Here is a 27478-nt window from a genome sequence, read left to right on the forward strand (position 1 = left end):
GGACGTGCCTCCTGACGACAGAGCTCCCCCTCTACACATGCTCACATCGTTCTATAAGGAGCTGGTCCCCTCTAGCAAACACTGTCCAATGCCCCCGTCTCATGCTCTCCCCCACCACAGTGGTCCACAGTCTCTCTATTTCACTTGCTTCTGAACTGTCATCAACTTGACAGAGTGCTTCTCCTCCATTCCCTTGCCCACCCAGCTCCCAAGCTATTCAGTTAGCACTGACATTCGACAAGGTTATGCAGCGGCCAGCTGGGAGCAGAAGGTAGCAGATTTGCCCCAGACTCTGAGCTGTGCATCTGGATACAGTAGTTCTTAGCTAATCTGGCAACTGCTTGATGAGCATAGCTATGCCACGAAGGAAGCCAGTGTTTCCTATGGAGCGTCACCATACCTGGCTGAAGTTATCCAGGGCCTTGTGCAGGTTGGCATGCATCCCAGTGGGAGGCTCGTTGGTGATTTTGATGGAGTTCTCCAGGATGCCCTGGGGGATGATGTGGCCATCAGGGGAAGGAGCAGGCTCTGCGCTAATGAAGACACGGAACTCCTGGTGGCTGCCTGCACTGTGCTGCTCAAGTTTTTTCTCCAGAGAACTCAGCCATTTGGCGACCAGATGGATATTCTAGGGTGGAGAAATGGGGTGATACTTTGTCAACTGCTGGGATTTACATCATCACACAGAGCACCAAGATGAGTTCAAGGAGTCTCCTCGCACCTCACAAGTCAGTACTTTTCCTCACTGTGTGTAATTCACAGCCCCAGACCTATAATGGACTTAAGTCCTGAGATTCGGTAGAGTCAGGAACGAATGAGTAGTTTGTTTTCTTAGACACTATTTTCTCAGATTGTTTGTTTCCTTAGACTCCGTAATCTTTTGTTTCTTACATTAAAGGGTGGCTGCCCATTCTGCATTATTTTCCCAGAAAAGGGAGTTTCCTTAGACAGCTGCAAGGAAACTCTGGTAATTTTTAGTAAAGTAATTCACAGCTGGTATCAATAGATGTCTGTTCCCAAGGACCCAAGTTTAACAGGTTGATTTACAAAGACCTTTCAGCAACACAACATCCAAAGCTCTCTTTATTCATACAAAAGAGCTTCTAATGACAACAGGCTTCTAACGCTCATCAGTAAATTAACACAAACACTTGGTCAGGGCTTTTGTGCAAACCCTGCAATGTTTCCCCTGCCTAGTGACCCACACAGCTGACCGTTCTACTGAAGTGACAGGGAATGGGCCTGTCTCCTGAGACACCGCACCCTGAGGATCCTAGGGTGGACGAGGCCTCAGGAGGTCACCAGATCGTCCTGTATACTGGGCCGTTAATCTTGAGTACTTCAAATGGTTTAGATTAGTAAACAGGTTTGTACCTCATACTTCTAACTTCAAATACAGGGATGATCCATGCCCACAAACAGACTCTACACATTCCAAGTGCACAGCAATCGCATCGTGCAGCCTCTCCAAGCGCCCCATGTATTTACTGCAAAGGCTTATGGCTAGACTGCAGTGTGTGCAGAGGGGTGCAAATCTTGTGGGCTGCATGGGGGGAACTCTCTCGAGTGGAAGTGAAATTGAAGTTTCAAGTGAAAGTTTCCTTATTATTGTTCTGCTAGCCAGATCCTGTCGCTGGATCCATGCAAAAGCCCAGCACCTGCTCCAAGCTCTTGTGAAGTCAAAGGACTGGACAGGCAGAAAAGGAAGCTAAAGAGGGAATTGCCATAAATATACCCTGCAGTAACACCACGGCTCTTGCCAGAAAATGACCAGTGTGTGTGTAAGCCAGAGCGAGTGTGTGGGGCAACATGGGGGAGCTTCTTCAGCCACATACTTCAAAGCAGCGTTACCCTTACGTGGATGTAGATCACACACTTCTGGAGTTGCCACAGTAACACTCCAAAATAGTAACACACAGAAACTGGCCTGTTCTCCAGAATTCATCCCTTTGTCTACAGCGTGGGAGCATGAGGAGCCCCTTCCCATTTTGGAGCATGCAGGGCATTTCTGCTTGCTGCCTGACCCCCAGCTGCCTTGCAAACCAATGGCAACGAGTCATTTTCACACGGTCTGAGCATCTCAGGAAGCCGGGGGAAAGCCCTGGCTCAGTGCACACGTCAGCAGGGTCTGAAGGAAAGCTTCCTGAAAGCCTCCTGGGAGGGGGGAAGAGACCCCAGCCGTGTTTATGTACGTACAGTTTGCCCCTGCTTCACTTAGCGTGGCTAGGTGCTCTGCCGGTGGAGGGGTGTCTTGCTCACTGTCATCGATTTGGCTGCGGTTGAGTCACAAACAGCGTTTATTCTAAATGCAGGAACTGCTGAATACGATCACCACAGCTTGTACTTCCTGGGGCGTGCAGAAAAGCCAGCCTGCCCCCAAGGACAAAAGATGCTCTCTCTAAAGAGCTTGGAATGGACAATGTGAGAGCCAGAGGGGAGAGGGCAGGACTTTCCCCTAGCAGGGCAGTGCTGGACACCCATTTCCGGGGACGCCTGGGCCTGGGCGTTGGCTGGCGGCGCCGCTCTTGGGTGGCAGGCTGTGGCACTTGGCGCAGTGAGGCGCACATGGCAAATGGGAGGCTGTGTGGGAGCGGCAACTCCACGCGCTGCGGAGACGTCGGGAGCCCCAGAGCACAGGGCTGCCGGGTGGAGGGAGACGGGCCGTGTGTGGCTCTGCAGGGAGGCAGGACGCCAGGCGGTGCCCTTTGATGTTAGCCAGGGCCGGAGGCCCAGGGGATACTGGGAGTCTGAAAGGGAGAACTGTTGCCTCCTTCAGGGCCACTACTGATCATCACAGCACAGGAAATGACAGAACGTGCTCCTCCCCCGTCCCAACCAACAGTTGGATGCCTAGTTGCTTCTTTCAGGTGCCTGGGCGTCTGTGGGGACCCAGCGGGGGTGGGGGGATCTAGGATTTGTATCTCTTCTGCCTTTCCCACGGGCCACGGCAGGCGGGCTGTTGACTCAGACGAAACGCACTAGCAGCCACGAGCGGTGCGGCTGGAAGATGGAGCGACAGAACAAGCGCGAGGAAAGCAACCGCCGGGGTCGTACGCCGTCAAGGCTCCCACGCGGGCTGGGGCTATAGCCCTGGCCACTTCTCCACCCTCTCCATTTAAGTAGCCATTGGATGGAGGCCAGGACGCGCCTGCTGTCCAGGGGCTCCCAGGCCTGGGTTCCAGACCGGGGACATCGCAGGATGTACCTGGCAGGGCTAAGCCGGGCCTCTGCTGCTGCCACCTGTGCTACCATGGAGATGCTGCTATGTATCCTGGCGCTAGCTCAGTGAGTGCTACTGCGGGTGTGTATGCGAGCAAGGAAAGTCACGCCCCCTCCAGTGTGACACACGTACGTCCAGGAGTCTGCAACCCCCCCCCCAGTGTGACACAGGTACGTCCAGGAGTCTGCAACCCCCCTCCAGTGTGACACACGTACGTCCAGGAGTCTGCAACCCCCCGCCAGTGTGACACAGGTACGTCCAGGAGTCTGCAACCCCCCGCCAGTGAGACACGGGTACGTCCAGGAGTCTGCAACCCCCCTCCAGTGTGACACAGGTACGTCCAGGAGTCTGCCCCCCCCCCCCCAGTGTGACACAGGTACGTCCAGGAGTCTGCAACCCCCCTCCAGTGTGACACACGTACGTCCAGGAGTCTGCAACCCCCCGCCAGTGTGACACAGGTACGTCCAGGAGTCTGCAACCCCCCGCCAGTGTGACACAGGTACGTCCAGGAGTCTGCAACCCCCCGCCACTGAGACACGGGTACGTCCAGGAGTCTGCAACCCCCCTCCAGTGTGACACACGTACGTCCAGGAGTCTGCAACCCCCCCCCAGTGAGACACAGGTACGTCCAGGAGTCTGCAACCCCCCTCCAGTGTGACACAGGTACGTCCAGGAGTCTGCAACCCCCCTCCAGTGAGACACACGTACGTCCAGGAGTCTGCAACCCCCCGCCAGTATGACACAGGTACGTCCAGGAGTCTGCAACCCCCCGCCAGTGAGACACGGGTACGTCCAGGAGTCTGCAACCCCCCTCCAGTGTGACACACGTACGTCCAGGAGTCTGCAACCCCCCTCCAGTGTGACACAGGTACGTCCAGGAGTCTGCAACCCCCCCCCAGTGAGACACAGGTACGTCCAGGAGTCTGCAACCCCCCTCCAGTGTGACACACGTACGTCCAGGAGTCTGCAACCCCCCGCCAGTGTGACACAGGTACGTCCAGGAGTCTGCAACCCCCCGCCAGTGAGACACGGGTACGTCCAGGAGTCTGCAACCCCCCTCCAGTGTGACACAGGTACGTCCAGGAGTCTGCAACCCCCCCCCCCAGTGTGACACAGGTACGTCCAGGAGTCTGCAACCCCCCTCCAGTGTGACACAGGTACGTCCAGGAGTCTGCAACCCCCCCCCCCCAGTGTGACACAGGTACGTCCAGGAGTCTGCAACCCCCCTCCAGTGTGACACACGTACGTCCAGGAGTCTGCAACCCCCCGCCAGTGTGACACAGGTACGTCCAGGAGTCTGCAACCCCCCTCCAGTGAGACACACGTACGTCCAGGAGTCTGCAATCCCCCTCCAGTGTGACACAGGTACGTCCAGGAGTCTGCACCCCCCCCCCCAGTGTGACACGGGTACGTCCAGGAGCTGGGCCCCCCCACCTTCAGTGTGACACAGGTACGTCCAGGAGTCTGCAACCCCCCTCCAGTGAGACACACGTACGTCCAGGAGTCTGCAACCCCCTGCCAGTGTGACACAGGTACGTCCAGGAGTCTGCAACCCCCCTCCAGTGAGACACACGTACGTCCAGGAGTCTGCAACCCCCCCCCAGTGAGACACAGGTACGTCCAGGAGTCTGCAACCCCCCTCCAGTGTGACACAGGTACGTCCAGGAGTCTGCAACCCCCCTCCAGTGAAACACACGTACGTCCAGGAGTCTGCAACCCCCCGCCAGTGTGACACAGGTACGTCCAGGAGTCTGCAACCCCCCTCCAGTGAGACACACGTACGTCCAGGAGTCTGCAACCCCCCGCCAGTGAGACACGGGTACGTCCAGGAGTCTGCACCCCCCCCCAGTGTGACACAGGTACGTCCAGGAGTCTGCAACCCCCCTCCAGTGAGACACACGTACGTCCAGGAGTCTGCAACCCCCCGCCAGTGAGACACACGTACGTCCAGGAGTCTGCAACCCCCCTCCAGTGAGACACACGTACGTCCAGGAGTCTGCACCCCCCCCCAGTGTGACACAGGGACGTCCAGGAGTCTGCAACCCCCCTCCAGTGTGACACAGGTACGTCCAGGAGTCTGCAACCCCCCCCCCCAGTGTGACACAGGTACGTCCAGGAGTCTGCAACCCCCCTCCAGTGTGACACACGTACGTCCAGGAGTCTGCAACCCCCCGCCAGTGTGACACAGGTACGTCCAGGAGTCTGCAACCCCCCGCCAGTGTGACACAGGTACGTCCAGGAGTCTGCAACCCCCCTCCAGTGAGACACACGTACGTCCAGGAGTCTGCAATCCCCCTCCAGTGTGACACAGGTACGTCCAGGAGTCTGCACCCCCCCCCCCAGTGTGACACGGGTACGTCCAGGAGCTGGGCCCCCCCACCTTCAGTGTGACACAGGTACGTCCAGGAGTCTGCAACCCCCCTCCAGTGAGACACACGTACGTCCAGGAGTCTGCAACCCCCTGCCAGTGTGACACAGGTACGTCCAGGAGTCTGCAACCCCCCTCCAGTGAGACACACGTACGTCCAGGAGTCTGCAACCCCCCCCCAGTGAGACACAGGTACGTCCAGGAGTCTGCAACCCCCCTCCAGTGTGACACAGGTACGTCCAGGAGTCTGCAACCCCCCTCCAGTGAAACACACGTACGTCCAGGAGTCTGCAACCCCCCGCCAGTGTGACACAGGTACGTCCAGGAGTCTGCAACCCCCCTCCAGTGAGACACACGTACGTCCAGGAGTCTGCAACCCCCCGCCAGTGAGACACGGGTACGTCCAGGAGTCTGCACCCCCCCCCAGTGTGACACAGGTACGTCCAGGAGTCTGCAACCCCCCTCCAGTGAGACACACGTACGTCCAGGAGTCTGCAACCCCCCGCCAGTGAGACACACGTACGTCCAGGAGTCTGCAACCCCCCTCCAGTGAGACACACGTACGTCCAGGAGTCTGCAACCCCCCGCCAGTGTGACACACGTACGTCCAGGAGTCTGCACCCCCCCCCCAGTGTGACACAGGTACGTCCAGGAGTCTGCAACCCCCCTCCAGTGAGACACAGGTACGTCCAGGAGTCTGCACCCTCCCCCAGTGTGACACGGGTACGTCCAGGAGTCTGCAACCCTCCGCCAGTGAGACACGGGTACGTCCAGGAGTCTGCAACCCTCCGCCAGTGTGACACGGGTACGTCCAGGAGTCTGCACCCCCCCCCCCAGTGTGACACGGGTACGTCCAGGAGCTGGGCCCCCCCACCTTCAGTGTGACACGGGTACGTCCAGGAGTCTGCAACCCCCCGCCAGTGTGACACAGGTATGTCCAGGAGTCTGCACCCTCCCCCAGTGTGACACGGGTACGTCCAGGAGTCTGCACCCCCCCCCCCCAGTGTGACATGGGTACGTCCAGGAGTCTGCACCCCCCCCCCCCCCAGTGTGACACTGGTACGTCCAGGAGTCTGCACCCCCCCCCCAGTGTGACACGGGTACGTCCAGGAGTCTGCACCCCCCCCGCCAGTGTGACACGGGTATGTCCAGGAGTCTGCACCCTCCCCCAGTGTGACACGGGTACGTCCAGGAGTCTGCACCCCCCCCGCCAGTGTGACACGGGTATGTCCAGGAGTCTGCACCCTCCCCCAGTGTGACACGGGTACGTCCAGGAGTCTGCAACCCTCCGCCAGTGTGACACGGGTACGTCCAGGAGTCTGCACCACCCCCTCCCCCAGTGTGACACGGGTATGTCCAGGAGTCTGCACTCCCCCCGTATGACACGGGTACGTCCAGGAGCTGGGCCCCCCCACCTTCAGTGTGACACGGGTACGTCCAGGAGCCTGCACCCCCCCCTCCAGTGTGACACGGGTACGTCCAGGAGCCGGCACCCCTCGCTCCAGTGTAACACAGGTACGTCCAGGAGCTGGCACCCCCCGCTCGGGTACACCACACTAGCACTGCAGCTACAGTGACACGGCTCAGGCTAGCTGCCCAGACACAATCCTGCCTGAGCGATGTGGTGTGTGCTGGGGGCTTGGCCCTCCCACCAGGTGATGCTAAAGGAACTCTCCAGGACGATAAAGAACCAAATGCGTTCTCTGCATTGGTCTGCATGGCTGAGGACGTGAGTAAGATTCCCAAAGCGGAGCCATCCTTCACAGATGACAAATCTGAGGAACTGTCCCAGACTGAGGTGTCAGTATAAGAGGCTGGGGGACAAATGGATGAAATAAACGGTAGGAAGTCCCCAGCACCTGATGGCATTCACCTGAGAGTTCTGAAAGGGCTCAGATGTGAAACTGCAGAACTACTGTGGCTTGTAACCAACCCTACAGCTCAGCTTCTGTGCCCAATGACTGGAGGACAGCCAATTGAGACCAATTTGTAAAACAGGCGATCCTCGCAATTACAGACAGTAAATCTAATTGCACTATCGGGCAAATTGGCTGAAACAGCACAGAACTGTCAGACACGTGGATCAATATAATTGGTTGGGGAAAAGTCAACATGGCTTCTGTAGAGGGAAATCCTGCCTCACAAATGTACTAGGGTTCTTTGAGTGGATCAACAAGCATGTGGACAATGGGGGTCCAGTGGATATAGTGTTCTTGGATTTCCAGAAAGCCTTGGACAAGGTCCCTCACCAAAGGCTCTTAAGCAAACTAAGCTGTAATGGGAGAAGAGGGAAGGTCTTCTCGTGGGTTGATAACTGGTTAAAAGACAAAGGGTAGGAATAAATGGTCAGTTTTCCAAGTGGAAAGAGGTAACTAGTGACGTTCCCAGGGGTCGGTCCTGGGACACATCCTATTCAACTCATTCATTAAATGATCTGGAGAAAGGGGCAACCTATGACCACCTTTAGATCAGTATGGAAAGCTCCGTTCCCACAGGCCCCTCATCTGCCATTTGTTGGAAATTCACAGTGCTATCGCCAAAGCTCTTACCTCGCCCACCAGCCTGTGAGGTCGCTGGAACTCACGTCCAGGCTCTATTTACTTGGTCACTATCGGACAGGGGACTCGGAGGTGATAAATTATCTTACCTGTTATTTTCAGTTACCGTACCTGAAGGATAACCCAGTGACCTTCCTTCGCAGCCATGGCTAAAGCTTCCTCTGCCACTGCCTCTTGGCCTTGTCCAAGGGAAACATTGTGGAAATTCCTGTTGTTAAACGTGTAACCAAGTTTCTTCCCTATAAGGAGAAAAGAAAACTGCCAGCCTTGTGTAGTGGAGCCGCCCATGCAGCACTGCTGAGCTCAGACAGGAACCACGAGGCAGAGCTCATGCTCATCCAAACTCCTTCGCGAAACAGCCACCACATTTCTAATTACTATCGTGTTCCTAACACACTCTTTGCCCTGGCATTGAAAGCAGCACCGGCTGCTTCCAAGTGGCAGCTAATTGCAGCACGACATCAACCCGGCGGTGCAGTGGCACAAAGTGCCTTTGCTTAAAGAACAGTACTCCCCCCGTGACCTTGCGTGGGGATGCATTTTAAATTATATGAAATTAACGTCATTTCCAGCTGATTAAGCAGGCTCTGAACCAGATCCCACTCCGTGGGGATTCACCCGCCAGGCCGCGCAGTCGATCGCAAGGGCCGTACTCCGGCAAAGCAAATGGAGATGGCTTTACATACTGGAAATGGCTGGCTGAGATCTGGGCTGGTGCCCTGTGCCTCTAGGTCATTCCCTTCTCTAGCGCCACACGATGGCTGGAGCTGTGGGACCATGCTCCGGGGGAGGGACTCCTGCTGTCTAGCGATGGGACACAGCGACGGGAAAAGCAGAGGGGACTCTGGCCTGTGCAGCGCCACGGCGCAAGGCAGCGGAGGCAGAGGACCCTGCCCCAGGCCCAGGCCTGCAGCGAAGGGGAAGGGATGTTGGATGAGCGCGGGCGGCTCCAGAGAAGAGCTGGAGCAGCAGCCAAGGAACAGAGATGTGGCCGTGCCCAAGGAACGGATGACTCTACCCTGGGAAGCAGTGAGCCTGGAAAAGCTGTAGAATCAGCCGAACACACAGGCCTAGTGTGATGCTGTGGCCACCCAGCCAACATGATCTGGGGGTGCCTAGATGGCGAATAAGTGATTCCCATTAAAGATGGGAATGATGTACCGGGGGAGGAGTCTCCATCACTGACAGTATTCATCTCAAGACTGGCTGTCCTCCTAAAAGCTGCTCTAGCAGCTCTCAGGGGCAGTGCTGGGGTACACAGGAGATCAGGCTCCATGAGCACAGTGGTCCCTTCCGGCTTGGGAATCGATGGAGCTAGGAGAAGCAGTGTGACAACAGGGGCCTCTTTGCCACGGCAGTCAAGGAGCTGAGTGCAATGGTCTGGGGGTGCCAGGAATGGTCCTGCAGGGAGCAGGGCTCCTCCCATGCCTCATGGTCACTCCCTGCAAGGGGAAAGAAACCGGGGGCGGGGGTGTTTCAGAAGCCAAGCACTATGGAGCTGAGGCCTTCGGCACCATCCCTCCCAGTCCCAGCCAGCAGCTTGACAGACAAGCACTGACAGCAGGAAGTCAGGGGGTCTCAGAACCAAATGCAGCTCCCTTCTCAAAGCCCCTGGGTGTGGTCAGCAGAGAGGGCAGGTCATGTTCTCTTCAGGCAGAAGCTCTAGGAAAATGGTTGCTGTTTGTCGCTTGCTGATTGCAAACCCTCTCGTACAACCTCCGGCGTGCGCTACTGCTTGTGCGAGAGGCACTCCGGAGCTCCAGGAGGTGAGCAGTGCCGATAGTCTATCTAGGCAATACATGGAAGAGAGAAATTTCACTTAAGCTTTAGGCGAGCGTGCACAAAACTCTGCCCATTATCTATTCTTAACAGGCTGCTCTATTATCCATGAGGAGACAAGCAAAGCCCAGGAGATTCATGCCAGGATAATGACCTAGAAGATAACAAACTCCAGCGCTGTGGATTGTTCAGAGACAGGATTTATTTACCTTGTTTTTCCACATCCTTCAAAGGGTCGACCCCTGGGGACAGGATAAAAAACATGGGGGTCGCAGGTCCCGACTCCTCAAATGATGTTGTAAAATCCAGAGATCTTCCTATCACATATTTACTTCCCAGCTTTTCTTCAACAAAATCGCTGCCAGGAAAACATTGCAAGCCTGTTAATATTCAGAAAGTCCAGAAATACACAGAGCAGATAGGCAACTCCTAGGTTGATACACAATCTACTAAGTGAATGTACCGAATCTTGCAAATTGAAAGAAATAAGAAACCTCCTGATGACATGGACGCCAAATACAGAGCCCTAAGTGTGACTTGTGGCTTGCCACTAGGAATTGCTGTTTCAATTGAAATATTCCTGCACACGGGATTTAGTTTTGAAACCTCGTGTGAGAGACCAGAAGAGAGAGCAGGGTCTCTGTGCTGAGAAGGGACATGCTGGGAGGTTCTGGTGACTGCCTCCATTACAAACCTCTTGGAGGCTGGGTGTGGACACATCATCAATGAACTGTCAGGGTTAGTTAATCAGAAGCCCCTGACATGAGACACAAAGGGGCTGTGAACCCACCCCGGAATTCAGATGGGGAGGAGAGAAAGGGCTTTGGGGTTGGGGGGATGGAGGAGAGGCAGAGCACACAGACGGTACGGACAGAAAGAACAGGGAATGCCTGAGAGGCGAAGAGCAAGAAAGCCAAGCAGTAGCCTGTGCCACACTGTGATGCTGGGGAAAGCTGGAGTCTTTGGGCCTGTTGGCTAAGGAGGTTTGGGATTGTGTGTTGAGAAACTGCACTTGGGGTCAGAGAAGCAGAGCTTGGTACGTTCCTTGTAAATAAACAAAGTGACATCAAAGCAAGTCCCAGCCGCCATCAATTTCAGCTCCCACCTGGACCATAACCAGGGCCCCAGAATCTGACTAGCTGCTTGGATGAAAACAACACGGAACATACAGAAGCACAGAACCACCAGTCAACTAGACACACGACACTCATGGCCAAAGCGGCTCACTGCAAGTCACACGCCCATTTCCGGAGTCCTCTGCAAAGTCAGTATTTCAGCTGCCAACGATTTCTACACGATCTCACGTCAATGACATTATCCAGCCAAAGGCGGCAACACCGCTGGTCTCCCCACGTCACTCTCGGAGCGCTGAGCCAATCGAAGCGCAAGGGGAGAAAGGCTACAAATTCAGGCGCTACAGACAGCCCTGTGGGCTCAGTGGCTTATTGGCATCAGCCTGACAGAAGCGTTTTCTCTGAAGGCCGGGCCCCGACACTTGGGATAGGTCAAAGCTGTACAGTCGGGGTCACCATGGAACGTTTTATGGACCATGACCTCAAAGCTTTTTCAGAGTCCTGCTTCCCAGGGGAAAGTCTCCCACCTGGTGAGCATGGCCAGCGTTCTCTGGTCCCGCGTGCCGCTGCAGTGAGCTGGACTAAACCCCATCTTGCTTGCAGCCGTGTCACCTAACAAGCACCCCAGATTGTTCCGTATCAGCGACCGTTCTCCTTCGTTATTTACCTCTCTCCCGACCTCTGTGCATCTACTCTCTTCAGTGGTTAGGGTTGTATGTTCTTTTCCAAGTCTTTCATAAATATATTAAATGGTATAGGGCCAAGAACCGCTCCCTGAAGGACTCTCCGAGAAACACGCCGGCACCGTAATGATTCCCTGTTTAAAACTGCACTGTTAGACGGGGTTTTAATCCATTTAATGTTTCCCATGTTAATTTTAGATTGGGCTAGGGTTTTTTGGTCAAAGTCTGATAGAAGGATAAATATATTGCATCAGCATTATTACCTTTATCAGCTAAACTTACACTTGGTTCCTTTTTTTGATGAGAGTGCATCAGATAACTGGGGTCCTGCCTAAGCTAAAGTGAATGTGAGGTGACAGTCTGTAAATTCTTCCCTGACTTATTGAGACTAATGGGGAAAAGCTTGGGCCACAGCGTGAGAGCCTTCTACAGATCCAGGGAGTGAATAATTCACACGCCCAATCCTGCACCAGTCTGAATACAGGCTACAGGTTTCTGTTTCACCAGCAACCAAAGGGGAGCAGCTCTCAGCTGATACCCTGGCTACAATTCCACTAGCTGGAGAGGCCCCAGACTGTGTTTGCCAACAGATTTCTGAAGGGCTGGAAAGAACTGAGCCACTGCAATTCTTCAAGAGCAGAGGGGATTCTCTCCGCACACTGGACACACTCTGAAGACTGAGAAATCATCTCAGAGAGACGATCCCAGGGCATGTGTTTTGACAAAAAGGTATCTTTTAAGAAGAGGAAGTCCAATCCTAGTGCGATAAATAGAAAGGAACATAAACACTGTCAAATCAAGTGTAAAAATGTAAAAAGAAAAGCAAAAAAAGATTTTGAGGAACAGCTAGCCAAAAACTCTCAAAGAAATAACAAAATGTTTTTTAAGTACATCAGAAGCAGGAAGCCTGCTAAAAACCCTGTGGGTCCCCTAGACGATCGAGCTATAAAAGGAGCAATCAAGAACGATAAAGCCATTGCGGAGAAACTAAATGATTTCTTTGCTTCAGTCTTCACGGCTGAGGACATTAGGGAGATTCCCAAATCTGTACTGTCCTTTGTGGGTGGTGAATCTGAGGAACTGTCCCGGATTGAAGTGTCATTAGAGGAGGTTTTGGAACAAATAGAAAAACTTAATGTTAACAAATCTCTGGGACCAGATGGCATTCATCCAAGGGTTCTAAAAGAACTCAAATGGGAAATTGCTGAACTATTATCAGTGGTTTGTAACCTATCCTTTAAATCGGCTTCCGTACCTAATGACTGGAAGGTAGCCAACGTGACACCAATATTTAAAAAGGCTCTCGAGGCGATTTTTGGCAATTACAGACTGGTAAGTCTAACTTCAGTACCAGGCAAATTAGTCGAAACAACAGTAAAAAATAAAATTGTGAGGCACATAGAAGAACATAATTTGTTGGACAAAAGTCACCATGGTTTCTGTAAAGGGAAATCATGTCTTACTAATCTATTAGAGTTCTTTGAAGGGGTTAACACACAGGCAGACAAGGGGGATCCAGTAGATATAGTATATTTAGATTTTCAGGAAGCCTTTGACAAGGTCCCTCATCAAAGGCTCTTGTGTAAATTACATTGCCATGGGATAAGAGGGAAGGTCCTTTCTTGGACTGAGAACTGGTTAAAAGACAGGAAACAAAGTGTAGGAATAAATGGTAAATTTTCAGAATGGAGAGGGGTAACCAGTGGTGTCCCCCAAGGGTCAGTCCTGGGACCAATCCTGTTCAATTTATTCATAAATGATCTGGAGAAAGTGGTAAGCAGTGAGGTGGTAAAGTTTGCAGATGATTCCAAACTGTTTAGGATAGTCAAGACAGAAGCAGACTGTGAGGGACTCCAAGAAGATCTCACCAAACTGAGTGATTGGGCAACAAAATGGCAAATGAAATTTAATGTGGATAAGTGTAAAGTAATGCACATCGGGAAAAATAACCCCAACTATACGTACAGTATGATGGGGGGTAATTTGGCTACGACAAATCAGGAAAGATCCTGGAGTTATCGTGGATACTTCTCTGAAAACTTCCACACAATGTGCAGCGGCGGTCAAAAAGGCAAATAGGATGCTAGGAATTATTAAGAAAGGGATAGAAAATAAGACACAGAATATCTTACTGCCCCTGTATAAAACTATGGTATGCCCACATCTTGAGTACTGTGTACAGATGTGGTCTCCTCACCTCAAAAAAGATATTTTGGCCTTGAAAAGGGTTCAGAAAAGAGCAACTAAAATGCTTAGGGGTTTGGAACGGGTCCCATATGAAGAGAGATTAAAGCGACTGGGACTTTTCAGTTTAGAAAAGAGGAGACTGAGGGGGCATATGATAGAGGTCTATAAAATCATGAGTGGTATGGAGAGGGCGAATAAAGAAAAGTTATGTATTAGTTCCCATAATAGAAGAACTAAAGAACACCAAATGAAATTAATGGGGAGCAGGTTTAAAACTAATAAAAGAAAGTTCTTCTTCACACAGCATGTAGTCAACCTGTGGAACTCCTTGCCAGAGGAGGCTGTGAAGGCTAGGACTATAATAGAGTTTAAAGAGAAGCTAGATAATTTCATGGAGGTTAGGTCCATAAAAGGCTATTAGCCAGGGGATAAAATGGTGTCCCTGGCCTCTGTTTGTCAGAGGCTGGAGAGGGATGGCAGGAGACAAATCGCTTGATCATTGTCTTCGGTCCACCCTCTCTGGGGCACCTGGTGCTGGCCACTGTGGGCAGACAGGCTACTGGGCTAGATGGACCTTTGGTCTGACCCCGTACGGCCGTTCTTATGTTCTTATGATGTGTTTGTTAAAGCACAGACGGGTAAATGCTGGAATTTTCAGTCTGAATCTATGTAACAGTGGAGAAAGTCTGTATGAGGGACATGAACAGATGTGCTTTCTAGTAACTTGTGTTTAAGTTATTCATAGTATTCCAAAGTCTATTTACCAGGTTTTAAATTATTTATATGATTTTTCCTCTGCATTCAAGGTCTGATTTACTCTGAAAATATATGGGCTTGCTCTCTTTTTGAGGAACTTGGAGGAGAGGAAAGTGATAAGGAATAGTCAACATGGGTTCACCAAGGGCAAGTCATGCCTGACCAATCTGATTGCCTTCTATGATGAGGTAAGTGACTCTGTGATATGGGGAAGGTGGTGGACGTGATGTACCTTGGCTTTAGCAAAGCTTTTGATACCGTCTCCCGCAATAATCTTGCCAACAAGTTAAGTAAGTATGGATTGGAGAAATGGACTGTAAGGAGGATAGAAAGCTGGCGAGATTGTCGGGTTCAACAGGTAGTGATCAACAGCTCGCTGTCTGGTTAGCGGTCAGTATTAAGCGGAGTTTCCCAAGTAGGGATGTTAAATATCGGTTAACTGAATAGTCGATTAACCTCGTGAATTCTTATCGGTTAGTCGATTATTCTATAGACCTCGGGGGTGGGGCCAGCAGCCAGTGTGCCCCTGCCACTCTATTGCTGCCTCCGCTTCCCTCCCTGAGGAGGAAAGCCCTTTCGTTTCTCCTGAGACATCTGAGCTATGTTGTCTGCCTAAAGCTTAGCTTTGCCTATTCGCCTTCACTTCAGAATTTCTAACTACAACTTTCAGAAGTAGCAGGACGTGTGTTATTTTTCCAGCACTAACCCAATCTCTAAGACATCTCTTTACCCCAGCTTCTAAGGAATAACAGCTATAAACAATTTAGTAGCTAGTACTATGTATAATGAATTCTACAGTTTGATTCTGCTCCAGTTATTTATTCTTAGATTTAGAGACAAAGGACTGATGTGTAAAACCAGGGCAAATTAGGATGAAGGGGACAGTTGCTGTGAAAGTTGAAGCCTGTTCTTTTTCCTTTTCTTGAATCTACAGTTGGTGAAGCAAAACTAGAGTAATTACAGTAGCTGGCATCCCACAGCTATTCACGGCAAGTGACTGTAGTGAGTCTGCTGCTTATTCAAAGCAATAAGACAAATCCATTAATAAGAAAATAGGTGAGTTTGCTGTTTGATTTGATTTTGTAAACAGCAAGGCACTGACACAACCGATAATAATTGGGAAGTGTTCTGCTGCAGCTGTGCTTTATTTTTCACGTTTAACACAGCAGAGGTATTGTAATGAAACCATTTCTGTTCAGCAAGCAATTCCATACAGCCCAATCTGGCATCTCAGAATCTATCATCCACTGTCTGAGAATGTACTGCAAAGTGGGAAAGCTGCTCTACCCAGTCAGGAACAAAGGACCATTTGTGCACACAAAGCTTCACGGTTCCTGTTGATATCACCCAATTTTTGGCCACATGTCCACTCCTCGCTCGGTTTAATTTAAGCTGCTGTTATGCACAGTTAGGTCCCCTGGCAGCCGTCCTCATGAACTGGCTTTCCGTAACTAAGAGGGTCCTGGTAAAGTGGGGTGGGTGCATACACTTTACTAGGGCCAGTCAGAAGTGTCTTTCACAGCAAGAGCCTGTGATCCATACACTGGGGTTAAACACACGTGAACTCATTTGCTGAATCAGCTCAGCTTTCCTGAGCGCCCCACTGGACAGTCAGACGCGCACGCCACCCCTGCAGGACAGATCCCAGAGACAACCTCTTGGCCCCTTACCGGACAGCGTAAGTCATGCGGTCCGGCCGGATGGCTCTCAGCATGCACAGCCGCTGCAGCGCTGACTTGTTCTTCCACTCCTGAGGGAACTTCTCCCTCTCAGGGCATTCCGATTCGACAAACTTCTTCCAGCGTTTGGCAGAGCCCTCGATATCCCGGTCCAGGTTCCGGAACTCCTCCATAGACGCCAGGCTCTGGAAGAGGGTGGCGAACTCCCGTTAGGACAGACACGCTGCGCGCTCGGGAAGCATTTCTTCCAGCGAATAGAGGCGCCATGCCGGAATGGTTCCTACCACAGCCAAGAAGCCAGGCTCCTGGGTTCTATTCCCAGTTCGCTCACCCCCCTCCGGCTCAAGCTGCACAAGAGGAATGATAATAATACAGGACCTGCTCTGTGAGGCTCACTTAACTAGGCCCGGATGCCGCAAGGCATCCTCTCTTGACAGCCCTTGAGCATATACTGAACCTTACACCAGTGGGACTTATGCACTGTCCTGATGAGTTGGGGTAAAGTGCTTAGACTCGCAGACCCATCCAGTTAGCAGGGACCTCCAAAGGGCACCTTGGATGAATTAACTTTGTAAGTGCAAAGTCTATTACGTGCCAGCCCCAAACAAATCCAACTCCAGGGAAGTGCAGAAGAACTTTATTGCTCAGAACCACTGCTAATTACGATGGGCCGCATCCTGAGGGACGTGAGCAGGAATAATGCCCGTGCACGTCACGGGTAATAGCATGTGTCACCCCGGCTACGTGCAATGCTCCTGGAAGCCATAAATCAGCAAGCGACTCTTCGCTTGGGCCACTAGACGGGGTACTTGATGGACTGGCAAGCACGACACCCTGCCAGGGTTCCAGGTGACTGCACTTGCCAGTTCACAGTCCCTGGCTGTGCACAACCTGCTGTGCAAGGCAGGTCGGCTAGGCCCCCCGTGGCCCACTCACAGCTCGGGGGAGGGGAGGCAAATGGGAGCCTGGCCCCAAGCACCTTTCAGCTCCTTCCTCAAGAAGCTGCACTTGGAGACTGCCGGGGGAGGGGCGGAGCGGTCCCGGGGCAATCGTTTTGAAGAGCCAATGGGAGGAGGGTGAGGAAGAGTTTCCCTCCTGTGAGAGCTGCCCCCTGGATTCCCACGCTGCAGATCCACAGGCAGGGAGCAGCCATCACTCAGTTTTCCTTCCCACCACCACCCTCAGTCCCCCTCTTTCGCAGCACGTCCACCCACAGACAGCGTCACACATAGGACTCAGCGGCGGCTTGCTTAGCCGGCTCAGCCAAGGCGAGAGGGAGGAGGACGTCGCAATGGGGAATCCGTTCTCGCGGCCTGGCAGCAGGAGCCCGGGAAGCAGCCCCAGCGGGGTGGGACCAGACCGAGTTGGCCACGAGGCACACGCTGCCACGCACTGCGTAGCTCTGCAAAGAGCAACCAAGGGGCAGGCGCAGGGCAGCTTCGAGGGCTGCGGGTGAGTTCCCAGCTCGCTGCCAGACAGGACTGAGAGGCAGTTGGGGCCACTCCTGCTTTTTGCCCCTGGAATCCCTCTCCCTGGGGGGAGAAGAGGGCTATAGTGGAAGACTCAGAGCCCTGAAATTCACGGATATCCACAGCTCACTTTTGTACGTACAGGGTTCGAAAGAGTCAGAGCTCGTGGCCAGCATATTCCCGCTGCGGGAATCAGCGCCAGGCATTTCTGGGGACAGTGAGATCTTCCCCTGTCAGCATGCACAGCCGAGCGCAGATTTGGGCCCGGGAGTTACTTTATACACAGATCAGACCCACACCCGGTTTTGCTGCAGGCACTGTCACACCCTTCCACTAACGTCTCCTGCTTTGCTGCATACACCACGAAAGCTCACGATACTGTCTCTGTGTGTGTATGTATGTGTGTGCCTGTGCGTGTGTATGATTCTGTCTGTGTGTGCGTGTATGTGTGTGCACGTGTATGTATGTGCCTGTGCATGTGTGTATGATTCTGTGTGTGTGTGTATGTATGTGTGTGCCTGTGCGTGTGTATGATTCTGTCTGTGTGTGCGTGTATGTGTGTGCACGTGTATGTATGTGCCTGTGCGTGTGTGTATGATTCTGTGTGTGTGTATGTGTGTGTGTGCCTGTGTGTGTGTATGATTCTGTGTGTGTGTGTATGTGTGTGTGCGTGTGTGTGTGTATGATTCTGTGTGTGTGTGTGTATGTGTGTGTGTGTGTATGTGCCTGTGCATGTCTGTATGATTCTGTGTGTGTGTGTATGTGTGTGTGTATGTGCCTGTGCATGTGCATGTGTGTATGATTCTGTGTGTGTGTGTGTGTGCCTGTGTGTGTGTATGATTCTGTGTGTGTGTGTGCGTGTGCGTGTGCGTATGATTCTGTCTGTGTGTGCGTGTGTCTGTATGTGTGTGTGTTTGTCTCTAAGGTGCTACCGGACTTTTCCTTTGAGACAGAATTACCATTTTCCATCAGAAGGCAATCTGGCTTGTTGTTACATGTGTCCCTTGTGTGCAGTGGCTCAGAGAGGGGTTCCGAGGGCAGAGACGGGAGAGCTTTTTACACAGGGATGAGTATGCGGCAGGGTGGCTCAAAAGGCAGATGGGGCAGCAGCCTGACACAAGGCCGCCCGGGGCGGCTGCCTCTGGGGAATGGGTTGGCTGTTTTATGCACAAGAACAATTTCAAGTTTGGTGTCATTGCTTCCCAGAGCTTACCTTCCAGTGCCTGTGGGCCTGTAGCAGAATACAGGACCATGTAGCACTTTAAAGACTAACAAGATGGTTTATTAGATGACGAGCGTTCGTGGGCCAGACCCACTTCGTGTGTTTATTGGAGAGAAGACGTATTCTCCCTGGATGCAGTCGTTTCTAAGGACACTGTCAGGTCAGATCTGCCCCCATATGTACGTGTCGCTAAAACAAATGTTGACAAACCCAGACAAGCAGAAATAGGACCACGCTTTTTTGTCTTTAGTGGTGATGGAAATAGTTTAAAACCCAAAGCACATCGCTCTCCAGCTGCATAGGTTCCACCGGACACCGCAGCATTATGCTGTGGCATCAGAACCTACAAGTGAAAGTGATGAGTCTATTTTCTGTGTCCCACCCCAGGTTAATACTACGAACGCATGCAACAGAATCAATCACAAACCCAATATTGCCCTCCCCCTCCCCCCGTTTACAAATCATGAGCTGGCCCCCCAAAGCCTGAGTCTCGTTTGAGGAGGAGGAGTTTTGTCTTTATGTTTCTGCTATTTGAGGCGCTGGGGTCTACTCGTTTCCCAGGGGCTGGTGCCTGAGAGGGAAGGGGGTGCAGGGAGAGCCCCCCCAGAGGAGCAGGGAGGGGGGATGAGGCAGCATCCCATTTAAAGATCAGGATTTTGGCAGGGGCTCAGGGACAGGGCACTTTTGGGTGCTGCTGCGAGTCGACTGCCTGTTTTGGGTTTGCAAGCTTTTCTTGCATCAACAGGTGTGTTGTAAGCAAAACTCGTGAAGTCATTCTGCCGCTCTACTCTGCACTAGTTAGGCCTCAGCTGGAGTACTGTGTCCAGTTCTGGGCACCACATTTCAAGAAAGATGTGGAAAAATTGGAAAGGGTGCAGAGAAGAGCGACAAGAATGATTAAAGGTCTAGAGAACATGACCTATGAAGCCAGGCTTCATGAACTGGGCTTGTTTAGTTTGGAAAAAAGAAGATTAAGGGGGAACATGAGAGCGGTTTTCAAATATCTAAAAGGGTGTCACAAGGAGGAAGGAGAAAATTTGTTCCTCTTGGTTTCTGAGGACAGGACAAGAAGCAATGGGCTTAAAGTGCAGCAGGGGAGGTTTAGATTGGACATTAGGAAAAAATTCCTAACTGTCAGGGTGGTCAAATATTGGAATAAATTGCCAAGGGAGGGGGTGGAATCTCCCTCTCTGGAGATATTTAAGAACAGGTTAGATAGACATCTGTCAGGGATGGTGTAGACGGAGCGTGGTCCTGCCTTGAGGGCGGGGGGCTGGACTCGATGACCTCTCGAGGTCCCTTCCAGTCCTATGATTCTATGATTCGATGATTCTTCCTACCCATGCGGGCTGGAAACAGAGAGAGGAATCCGAGGGTTTCCCATCCAGCCTGTGGGGCTCTGAGAAACTAAACACCCCAATGCTACAAGATTCCTGGCAAAAGCGTGAAAACTAGAGCGACTGGAGACCCTCGTGCAGCTGGAGCCACCTGGGCTGTTTGTGGGATGCGTTTCACAAGGCACGTTGGTGGAGCAGGAGGCTGCTCCGGTGCTGTGGCTGTTTCCCAGGCAGCCCCTGCCAGCAGGTTCTCGGAGGACCCGCATGTTTAAGGGAAGGTGCGAGGAGCAGGATGGAACAAGCGCCGCACGTGTGGGGCTGCAGGTTCTACAATATGGGTCATTGAACCTCCCAACAGTCTGCTCATTCGCTCCAGCCCAGCAACTTGCCAGGTGAATAGAAACAGCCTCATGTTCTTCATTTTCACTGCTGTTATGGTGCTGACGTGCCCCACTTTAGTAACAGCCCCATATGAATGGGTGCAGCCCCAGGGAGCGCCCAATCGCAGGGCAGAGGAATAGCCAGACACCCGAGGAGGACACGGTGCTGGGGCTAGCAGCCCAGCCTAGGCCAGGCAGGAGTGGGAATGCTGACAAGTGATCCCTCTGGAGCGGCAAGGGCAGCACTCAGCACGGTCCTTGAAAGCTGTCGGGGTGCTGGCAGCTGTAACTGACGCCAAAAGCAAATCAAAGTAGTTCAATGACTCAGCAGGGTTCTATCTGCAGACTGGGAATGGTCCGCTCTAGCCCCGAGTGCTACAGGGTTGAGTTCAGCATGTAACTAGTCACCAACGCTGCAGGTTCTCCAGCTGTGCCAGTTTTACTCCACCCAGAGGCCAGAGAAGCAGACCTCCCCAGTCGAAACGAGGGGAAATTCCCCACAATCTTCCTGGCGTCATGTCTTCAGAGCAGCGCTTGGGGCAAGACCACGCAGCCAGTTCACTCGGGTCCTGTTTGGACTGTTAGAACGTGGCAGAAGCAGAGCTGCTTTGATACCCGACTTAACTCCTGGGGCATGACGAGGTTCTTACGCTGCATTGCTAACTTGGACACTGGGCACAGAGCAGCCTCCCGTAATGCCTGGGTCTAATTTCAGTTCTTGAGGTTGGCCTGCGGGTGCTGGGTGGGGCGGTGGCGGGAGGTCTGACGAGATGATCTGATGACCCTTCTGGCCCTCAGCTCTGTGACCGTACATCTCCCGTAGGCGTTTTTCCATTTCCCTCCTCCACGTGCTGTGGATTTGCTCACGTCTCCTAAGGGAAGCAGCATCTTCGGACACCAAGAGACCCTGCTCCGCAGAGGGCCACTGTCCGCGCTGCTCCGCAGAGGAGGGGAAGCGATGCCTACGTCCAGCTGAGCTTGATAAATTGGATCGTGCTGGAAGCTGACACATTGGCGAATGAACTTTTCCATTTGAATAATGTTAACTAACAGGATTAAAGAATGATGGATTATTTGCCATCTTCCTCGAGTAGGTTTGATTTTGTATTATTCATTTGCCGGAGGTGGTGTTTTTGTTTAGTCGCACTCCCTGAATTATTCAGCTCAGGAGCACAAGACTAATGAAGGTAAAAATAAAGACATGATGCGTTTGTCAAACTTCAATCAGCGCTCCACGCAAGAGGTACATTTTAATCATCCTCGTTACTTTCACAGAGGCTGACATGCTCACTGCACCTTATGCCCCCATCTGCCTTCAAAGCCTTCTCCACTTGCTCCCCCAATGAAGTTATTACTTTGATGCTGGGATGCAGACTTGCACAGCTCTGCTAGCTGACGTGGCCCTACACAAACACCTCCTTCGGCTTATGTGCACCCCCTTCCCAGGCTACCCCCTGCAGCCACTTCAGCTGGCCTGCAATAGGTGTGCTAGGAATGAAGGGGACCCCCTGCCATGAAACTCCTGAGGACGTCTGAGTGCGGCGTGAGGAAGCAGCAGGGAAGCTGGCAGTGTTGGCATGTTTGGGGGCCTCTCCATTGAATAAGAAAGGCCAAGAATGAAAAGTTATCCTTAAAAATGATCTGATCTGGAGCCACAATGCCACCATCATGTGGCCATGGCACGATGCCACTCGAGGACAGAGTTAAGGGTGTGGCAGGGAGTGTGAACTGTCTACTCCCATCACCTAACGTGTCCATGCTGCTTTTAAGCTTGCCCTTAACTCCAGAGCGGCACAGGCATTCGAGGCCCACAGCTGGGCCCCACTTCCTGGCATCATGCGATTACACAAGAATCAAGGGTTCCCTTGTGACGTAGTAGGGGGTACCTTGCTGGTTGCTATGCTGGGCAGTGGGTTGTGAGTGACTTCCACTGGCTGCTGGCTGCAGCACGGCCCAGCAGGGCAGGGGATGAGTCATTATGCAAGGGGGCTCTGAACCTGTCTGACCAGTGATCTCCCAGGCAGCGGAACAATGGCTGGGGGCAGGGCTGGAAATGAGTGAGTTAGGTTTCTGGCTGGTATGATGGAGGAAGCAGCCTAGGCAACGGGCTGGGATTTAGGGGCCCAGGCTCCCCCATCTCAAGGGGGGCTGAGGCATCCTAGGCCTGCCCTGTAACCAGATGACATCTGTGCTGGGCTGTATCCTGGAGAAGCAATAAACTCCCGCTATTCTACTGGCTGGGGGAGTCTGTCCGTGCCATTACGGGGGTGCAGGAGGCAGGGGACCACGACGCGCCGCTACAGCCACGTAAAGGGGCTCTCTCATTCTCCCACTGAGAAGGAATCTGGGAAACATGGCCTGACTCCAATCTGTTTGGCCTGGGCCTGCAGACTGCCTGAAGTGAGAGCCCCAAGTGACCTGCTGCTCTGAGGGACCCAGCCGACTCCTCCTCCACAGCAGACTGTGCGCCAGGTCCTACCCACTCCAGCTGCTGGGAGAAGCACTGACGATGCCCCTTCCTGCCATTACTGCGGGCGAGGTGACCCCGGGCCATTCCCTCTGCTCAGCAGGGGCAGTGAGGGCAGGGGCAGCGGGGGTAGTGGGGACAGCGGGGACAGGAGCAGGCAGCGGTGCACTTTCGAGGACACGCCACGCTCTCCACATGAATCCTTGTGAGAGCAAACCTGCCCATTGCCAGCACTCCAGCTGTGCCCAGCACCTCCCCCTCACATGCACCTCCCCGCTCTCTGTCCAGACAGGCCCCCTTCCGGGAGCTGTGCGTCAGTCCCAACTTAACTCTTCTTCCCGCGGAGTGGGGGAGGGGGGGAGAGAAGGAGGCACGATGAACGAGGTCATGTGACAGGTGGGCTGGGGGCTGCAGGCCACAGGTAGCTAAGGAAGAGGCCTGCAGAGAAGGTGCACGTTAGCAGGCGTCTGCAGAAACTGCAGAGAGCAAAGCGTTCTCCTGCCAGGCCCTGCATCAGGGAAAGGAGGCCGCTGAAGGCAGACAAGGCCTTGGGTTCTCTCCAGGACCAGAAGGGTTAGCTCCAGGCAAGATAGCCAGGGAGCTACTGCTGGGAGAGCGGGAAGGCGGGGCGGGGCCCAGCGTGGGATGCTGCTGGGAGAGCGGGAAGGCGGGGCCCAGCGTGGGACGCTGCTGGGAGAGCGGGAAGGCGGGGCCGGGCCCAGCGTGGGACGCTGCTGGGAGAGCGGGAAGGCGGGGCTGGGCCCAGCGTGGGACGCTGCTGGGAGAGCGGGAAGGCGGGGCCGGGCCCAGCGTGGGAAGCTGCTGGGAGAGCGGGAAGGCGGGGCTGGGCCCAGCGTGGGACGCTGCTGGGAGAGCGGGAAGGCGGGGCGGGGCCCAGCGTGGGAAGCTGCTGGGAGAGCGGGAAGGCGGGGCGGGGCCCAGCGTGGGACGCTGCTGGGAGAGCGGGAAGGCGGGGCGGGGCCCAGCGTGGGAAGCTGCTGGGAGAGCGGGAAGGCGGGGCTGGGCCCAGCGTGGGACGCTGCTGGGAGAGCGGGAAGGCGGGGCGGGGCCCAGCGTGGGAAGCTGCTGGGAGAGCGGGAAGGCGGGGCGGGGCCCAGCATGGGACGCTGCTGGGAGAGCGGGAAGGAGGGGCGGGGCCCAGCGTGGGACGCTGCTGGGAGAGCGGGAAGGCGGGGCTGGGCCCAGAGTGGGACGCTGCTGGGAGAGCGGGAAGGAGGGGCGGGGCCCAGCGTGGGACGCTGCTGGGAGAGCGGGAAGGCGGGGCAGGGCCCAGCGTGGGACGCTGCTGGGAGAGCGGGAAGGCGGGGCTGGGCCCAGCGTGGGACGCTGCTGGGAGAGCGGGAAGGCGGGGCTGGGCCCAGCGTGGGACGCTGCTGGGAGAGCGGGAAGGCGGGGCTGGGCCCAGCGTGGGACGCTGCTGGGAGAGCGGGAAGGCGGGGCTGGGCCCAGCGTGGGACGCTGCTGGGAGAGCGGGAAGGCGGGGCTGGGCCCAGCGTGGGACGCTGCTGGGAGAGCGGGAAGGCGGGGCGGGGCCCAGCGTGGGACGCTGCTGGGAGAGCAGGAAGGCGGGGCTGGGCCCAGCGTGGGACGCTGCTGGGAGAGCGGGAAGGCGGGGCTGGGCCCAGCGTGGGACGCTGCTGGGAGAGCGGGAAGGCGGGGCGGGGCCCAGCGTGGGACGCTGCTGGGAGAGCGGGAAGGCGGGGCTGGGCCCAGCGTGGGACGCTGCTGGGAGAGCGGGAAGGCGGGGCGGGGCCCAGCGTGGGACGCTGCTGGGAGAGCGGGAAGGCGGGGCTGGGCCCAGCGTGGGACGCTGCTGGGAGAGCGGGAAGGCGGGGCTGGGCCCAGCGTGGGACGCTGCTGGGAGAGCGGGAAGGCGGGGCGGGGCCCAGCGTGGGACGCTGCTGGGAGAGCGGGAAGGCGGGGCTGGGCCCAGCGTGGGACGCTGCTGGGAGAGCGGGAAGGCGGGGCTGGGCCCAGAGTGGGACGCTGCTCGGAGAGCGGGAAGGCGGGGCGGGGCCCAGAGTGGGACGCTGCTGGGAAAGCAGGGAGGCGGGGCGGGGCCCAGCGTGGGACGCTGCTGGGAGAGCGGGAAGGCGGGGCTGGGCCCAGCGTGGGACGCTGCTGGGAGAGCGGGAAGGCGGGGCGGGGCCCAGCGTGGGACGCTGCTGGGAGAGCAGGAAGGCGGGGCTGGGCCCAGCGTGGGACGCTGCTGGGAGAGCGGGAAGGCGGGGCCCAGCGTGGGACGCTGCTGGGAGAGCGGGAAGGCGGGGCTGGGCCCAGCGTGGGACGCTGCTGGGAGAGCGGGAAGGCGGGGCCCAGCGTGGGACGCTGCTGGGAGAGCGGGAAGGCGGGGCTGGGCCCAGCGTGGGACGCTGCTGGGAGAGCGGGAAGGCGGGGCCGGGCCCAGCGTGGGACGCTGCTGGGAGAGCGGGAAGGCGGGGCCCAGCGTGGGACGCTGCTGGGAGAGCGGGAAGGCGGGGCCCAGCGTGGGACGCTGCTGGGAGAGCGGGAAGGCGGGGCGGGGCCCAGCGTGGGACGCTGCTGGGAGAGCGGGAAGGCAGGGCGGGGCCCAGCGTGGGACGCTGCTGGGAGAGCGGGAAGGCGGGGCTGGGCCCAGCGTGGGACGCTGCTGGGAGAGCGGGAAGGCGGGGCTGGGCCCAGCGTGGGACGCTGCTGGGAGAGCGGGAAGGCGGGGCTGGGCCCAGCGTGGGACGCTGCTGGGAGAGCGGGAAGGCGGGGCTGGGCCCAGCGTGGGACGCTGCTGGGAGAGCGGGAAGGCAGGGCGGGGCCCAGCGTGGGACGCTGCTGGGAGAGCGGGAAGGCGGGGCTGGGCCCAGCGTGGGACGCTGCTGGGAGAGCGGGAAGGCGGGGCTGGGCCCAGCGTGGGACGCTGCTGGGAGAGCGGGAAGGCGGGGCCGGGCCCAGCGTGGGACGCTGCTGGGAGAGCGGGAAGGCGGGGCTGGGCCCAGCGTGGGACGCTGCTGGGAGAGCGGGAAGGCGGGGCTGGGCCCAGCGTGGGACGCTGCTGGGAGAGCGGGAAGGCGGGGCTGGGCCCAGCGTGGGACGCTGCTGGGAGAGCGGGAAGGCGGGGCGGGGCCCAGAGTGGGACGCTGCTGGGAAAGCAGGGAGGCGGGGCGGGGCCCAGCGTGGGACGCTGCTGGGAGAGCGGGAAGGCGGGGCGGGGCCCAGCGTGGGACGCTGCTGGGAGAGCGGGAAGGCGGGGCGGGGCCCAGCGTGGGACGCTGCTGGGAGAGCGGGAAGGCGGGGCGGGGCCCAGCGTGGGACGCTGCTGGGAGAGCGGGAAGGCGGGGCTGGGCCCAGCGTGGGACGCTGCTGGGAGAGCGGGAAGGCGGGGCTGGGCCCAGCGTGGGACGCTGCTGGGAGAGCGGGAAGGCGGGGCTGGGCCCAGCGTGGGACGCTGCTGGGAGAGCGGGAAGGCGGGGCTGGGCCCAGCGTGGGACGCTGCTGGGAGAGCGGGAAGGCAGGGCGGGGCCCAGCGTGGGACGCTGCTGGGAGAGCGGGAAGGCGGGGCCGGGCCCAGCGTGGGACGCTGCTGGGAGAGCGGGAAGGCGGGGCTGGGCCCAGCGTGGGACGCTGCTGGGAGAGCGGGAAGGCGGGGCTGGGCCCAGCGTGGGACGCTGCTGGGAGAGCGGGAAGGCGGGGCTGGGCCCAGCGTGGGACGCTGCTGGGAGAGCGGGAAGGCGGGGCTGGGCCCAGCGTGGGACGCTGCTGGGAGAGCGGGAAGGCGGGGCAGGGCCCAGCGTGGGACGCTGCTGGGAGAGCGGGAAGGCGGGGCGGGGCCCAGCGTGGGACGCTGCTGGGAGAGCGGGAAGGCGGGGCTGGGCCCAGCGTGGGACGCTGCTGGGAGAGCGGGAAGGCGGGGCTGGGCCCAGCGTGGGACGCTGCTGGGAGAGCAGGAAGGCGGGGCTGGGCCCAGCGTGGGACGCTGCTGGGAGAGCGGGAAGGCGGGGCTGGGCCCAGCGTGGGACGCTGCTGGGAGAGCGGGAAGGCGGGGCTGGGCCCAGCGTGGGACGCTGCTGGGAGAGCGGGAAGGCGGGGCTGGGCCCAGCGTGGGACGCTGCTGGGAGAGCGGGAAGGCGGGGCTGGGCCCAGCGTGGGACGCTGCTGGGAGAGCAGGAAGGCGGGGCTGGGCCCAGCGTGGGACGCTGCTGGGAGAGCGGGAAGGCGGGGCGGGGCCCAGCGTGGGACGCTGCTGGGAGAGCGGGAAGGCGGGGCCCAGCGTGGGACGCTGCTGGGAGAGCGGGAAGGCGGGGCGGGG

The 27478-nt window shown here is 56.3% G+C and overlaps 1 protein-coding gene across 2 annotated transcripts in view; it reads right to left on the reverse strand.

The window, feature by feature from the left end:
- Window positions 1-27478, reverse strand: part of DNAH9 (dynein axonemal heavy chain 9) — a 250404-nt gene that overhangs the window by 22522 nt on the left and 200404 nt on the right. For both annotated transcript variants that reach the window (XM_089771994.1, XM_075903450.2), the window contains 4 exons: window positions 16295-16488; window positions 10135-10283; window positions 8258-8385; window positions 401-628 (listed from right to left, as the gene is read on the reverse strand). In XM_089771994.1, coding sequence (XP_089628120.1) covers window positions 401-628; window positions 8258-8385; window positions 10135-10283; window positions 16295-16488 — 699 coding nt within the window. The remainder of the gene's footprint in view (window positions 1-400; window positions 629-8257; window positions 8386-10134; window positions 10284-16294; window positions 16489-27478) is intronic.

This window comes from Pelodiscus sinensis, chromosome 20 (genome assembly GCF_052426305.1).
Source record: "Pelodiscus sinensis isolate ZL-2025 chromosome 20, ASM5242630v1, whole genome shotgun sequence".
Classification (NCBI taxonomy): Eukaryota; Metazoa; Chordata; order Testudines; family Trionychidae; genus Pelodiscus; species Pelodiscus sinensis.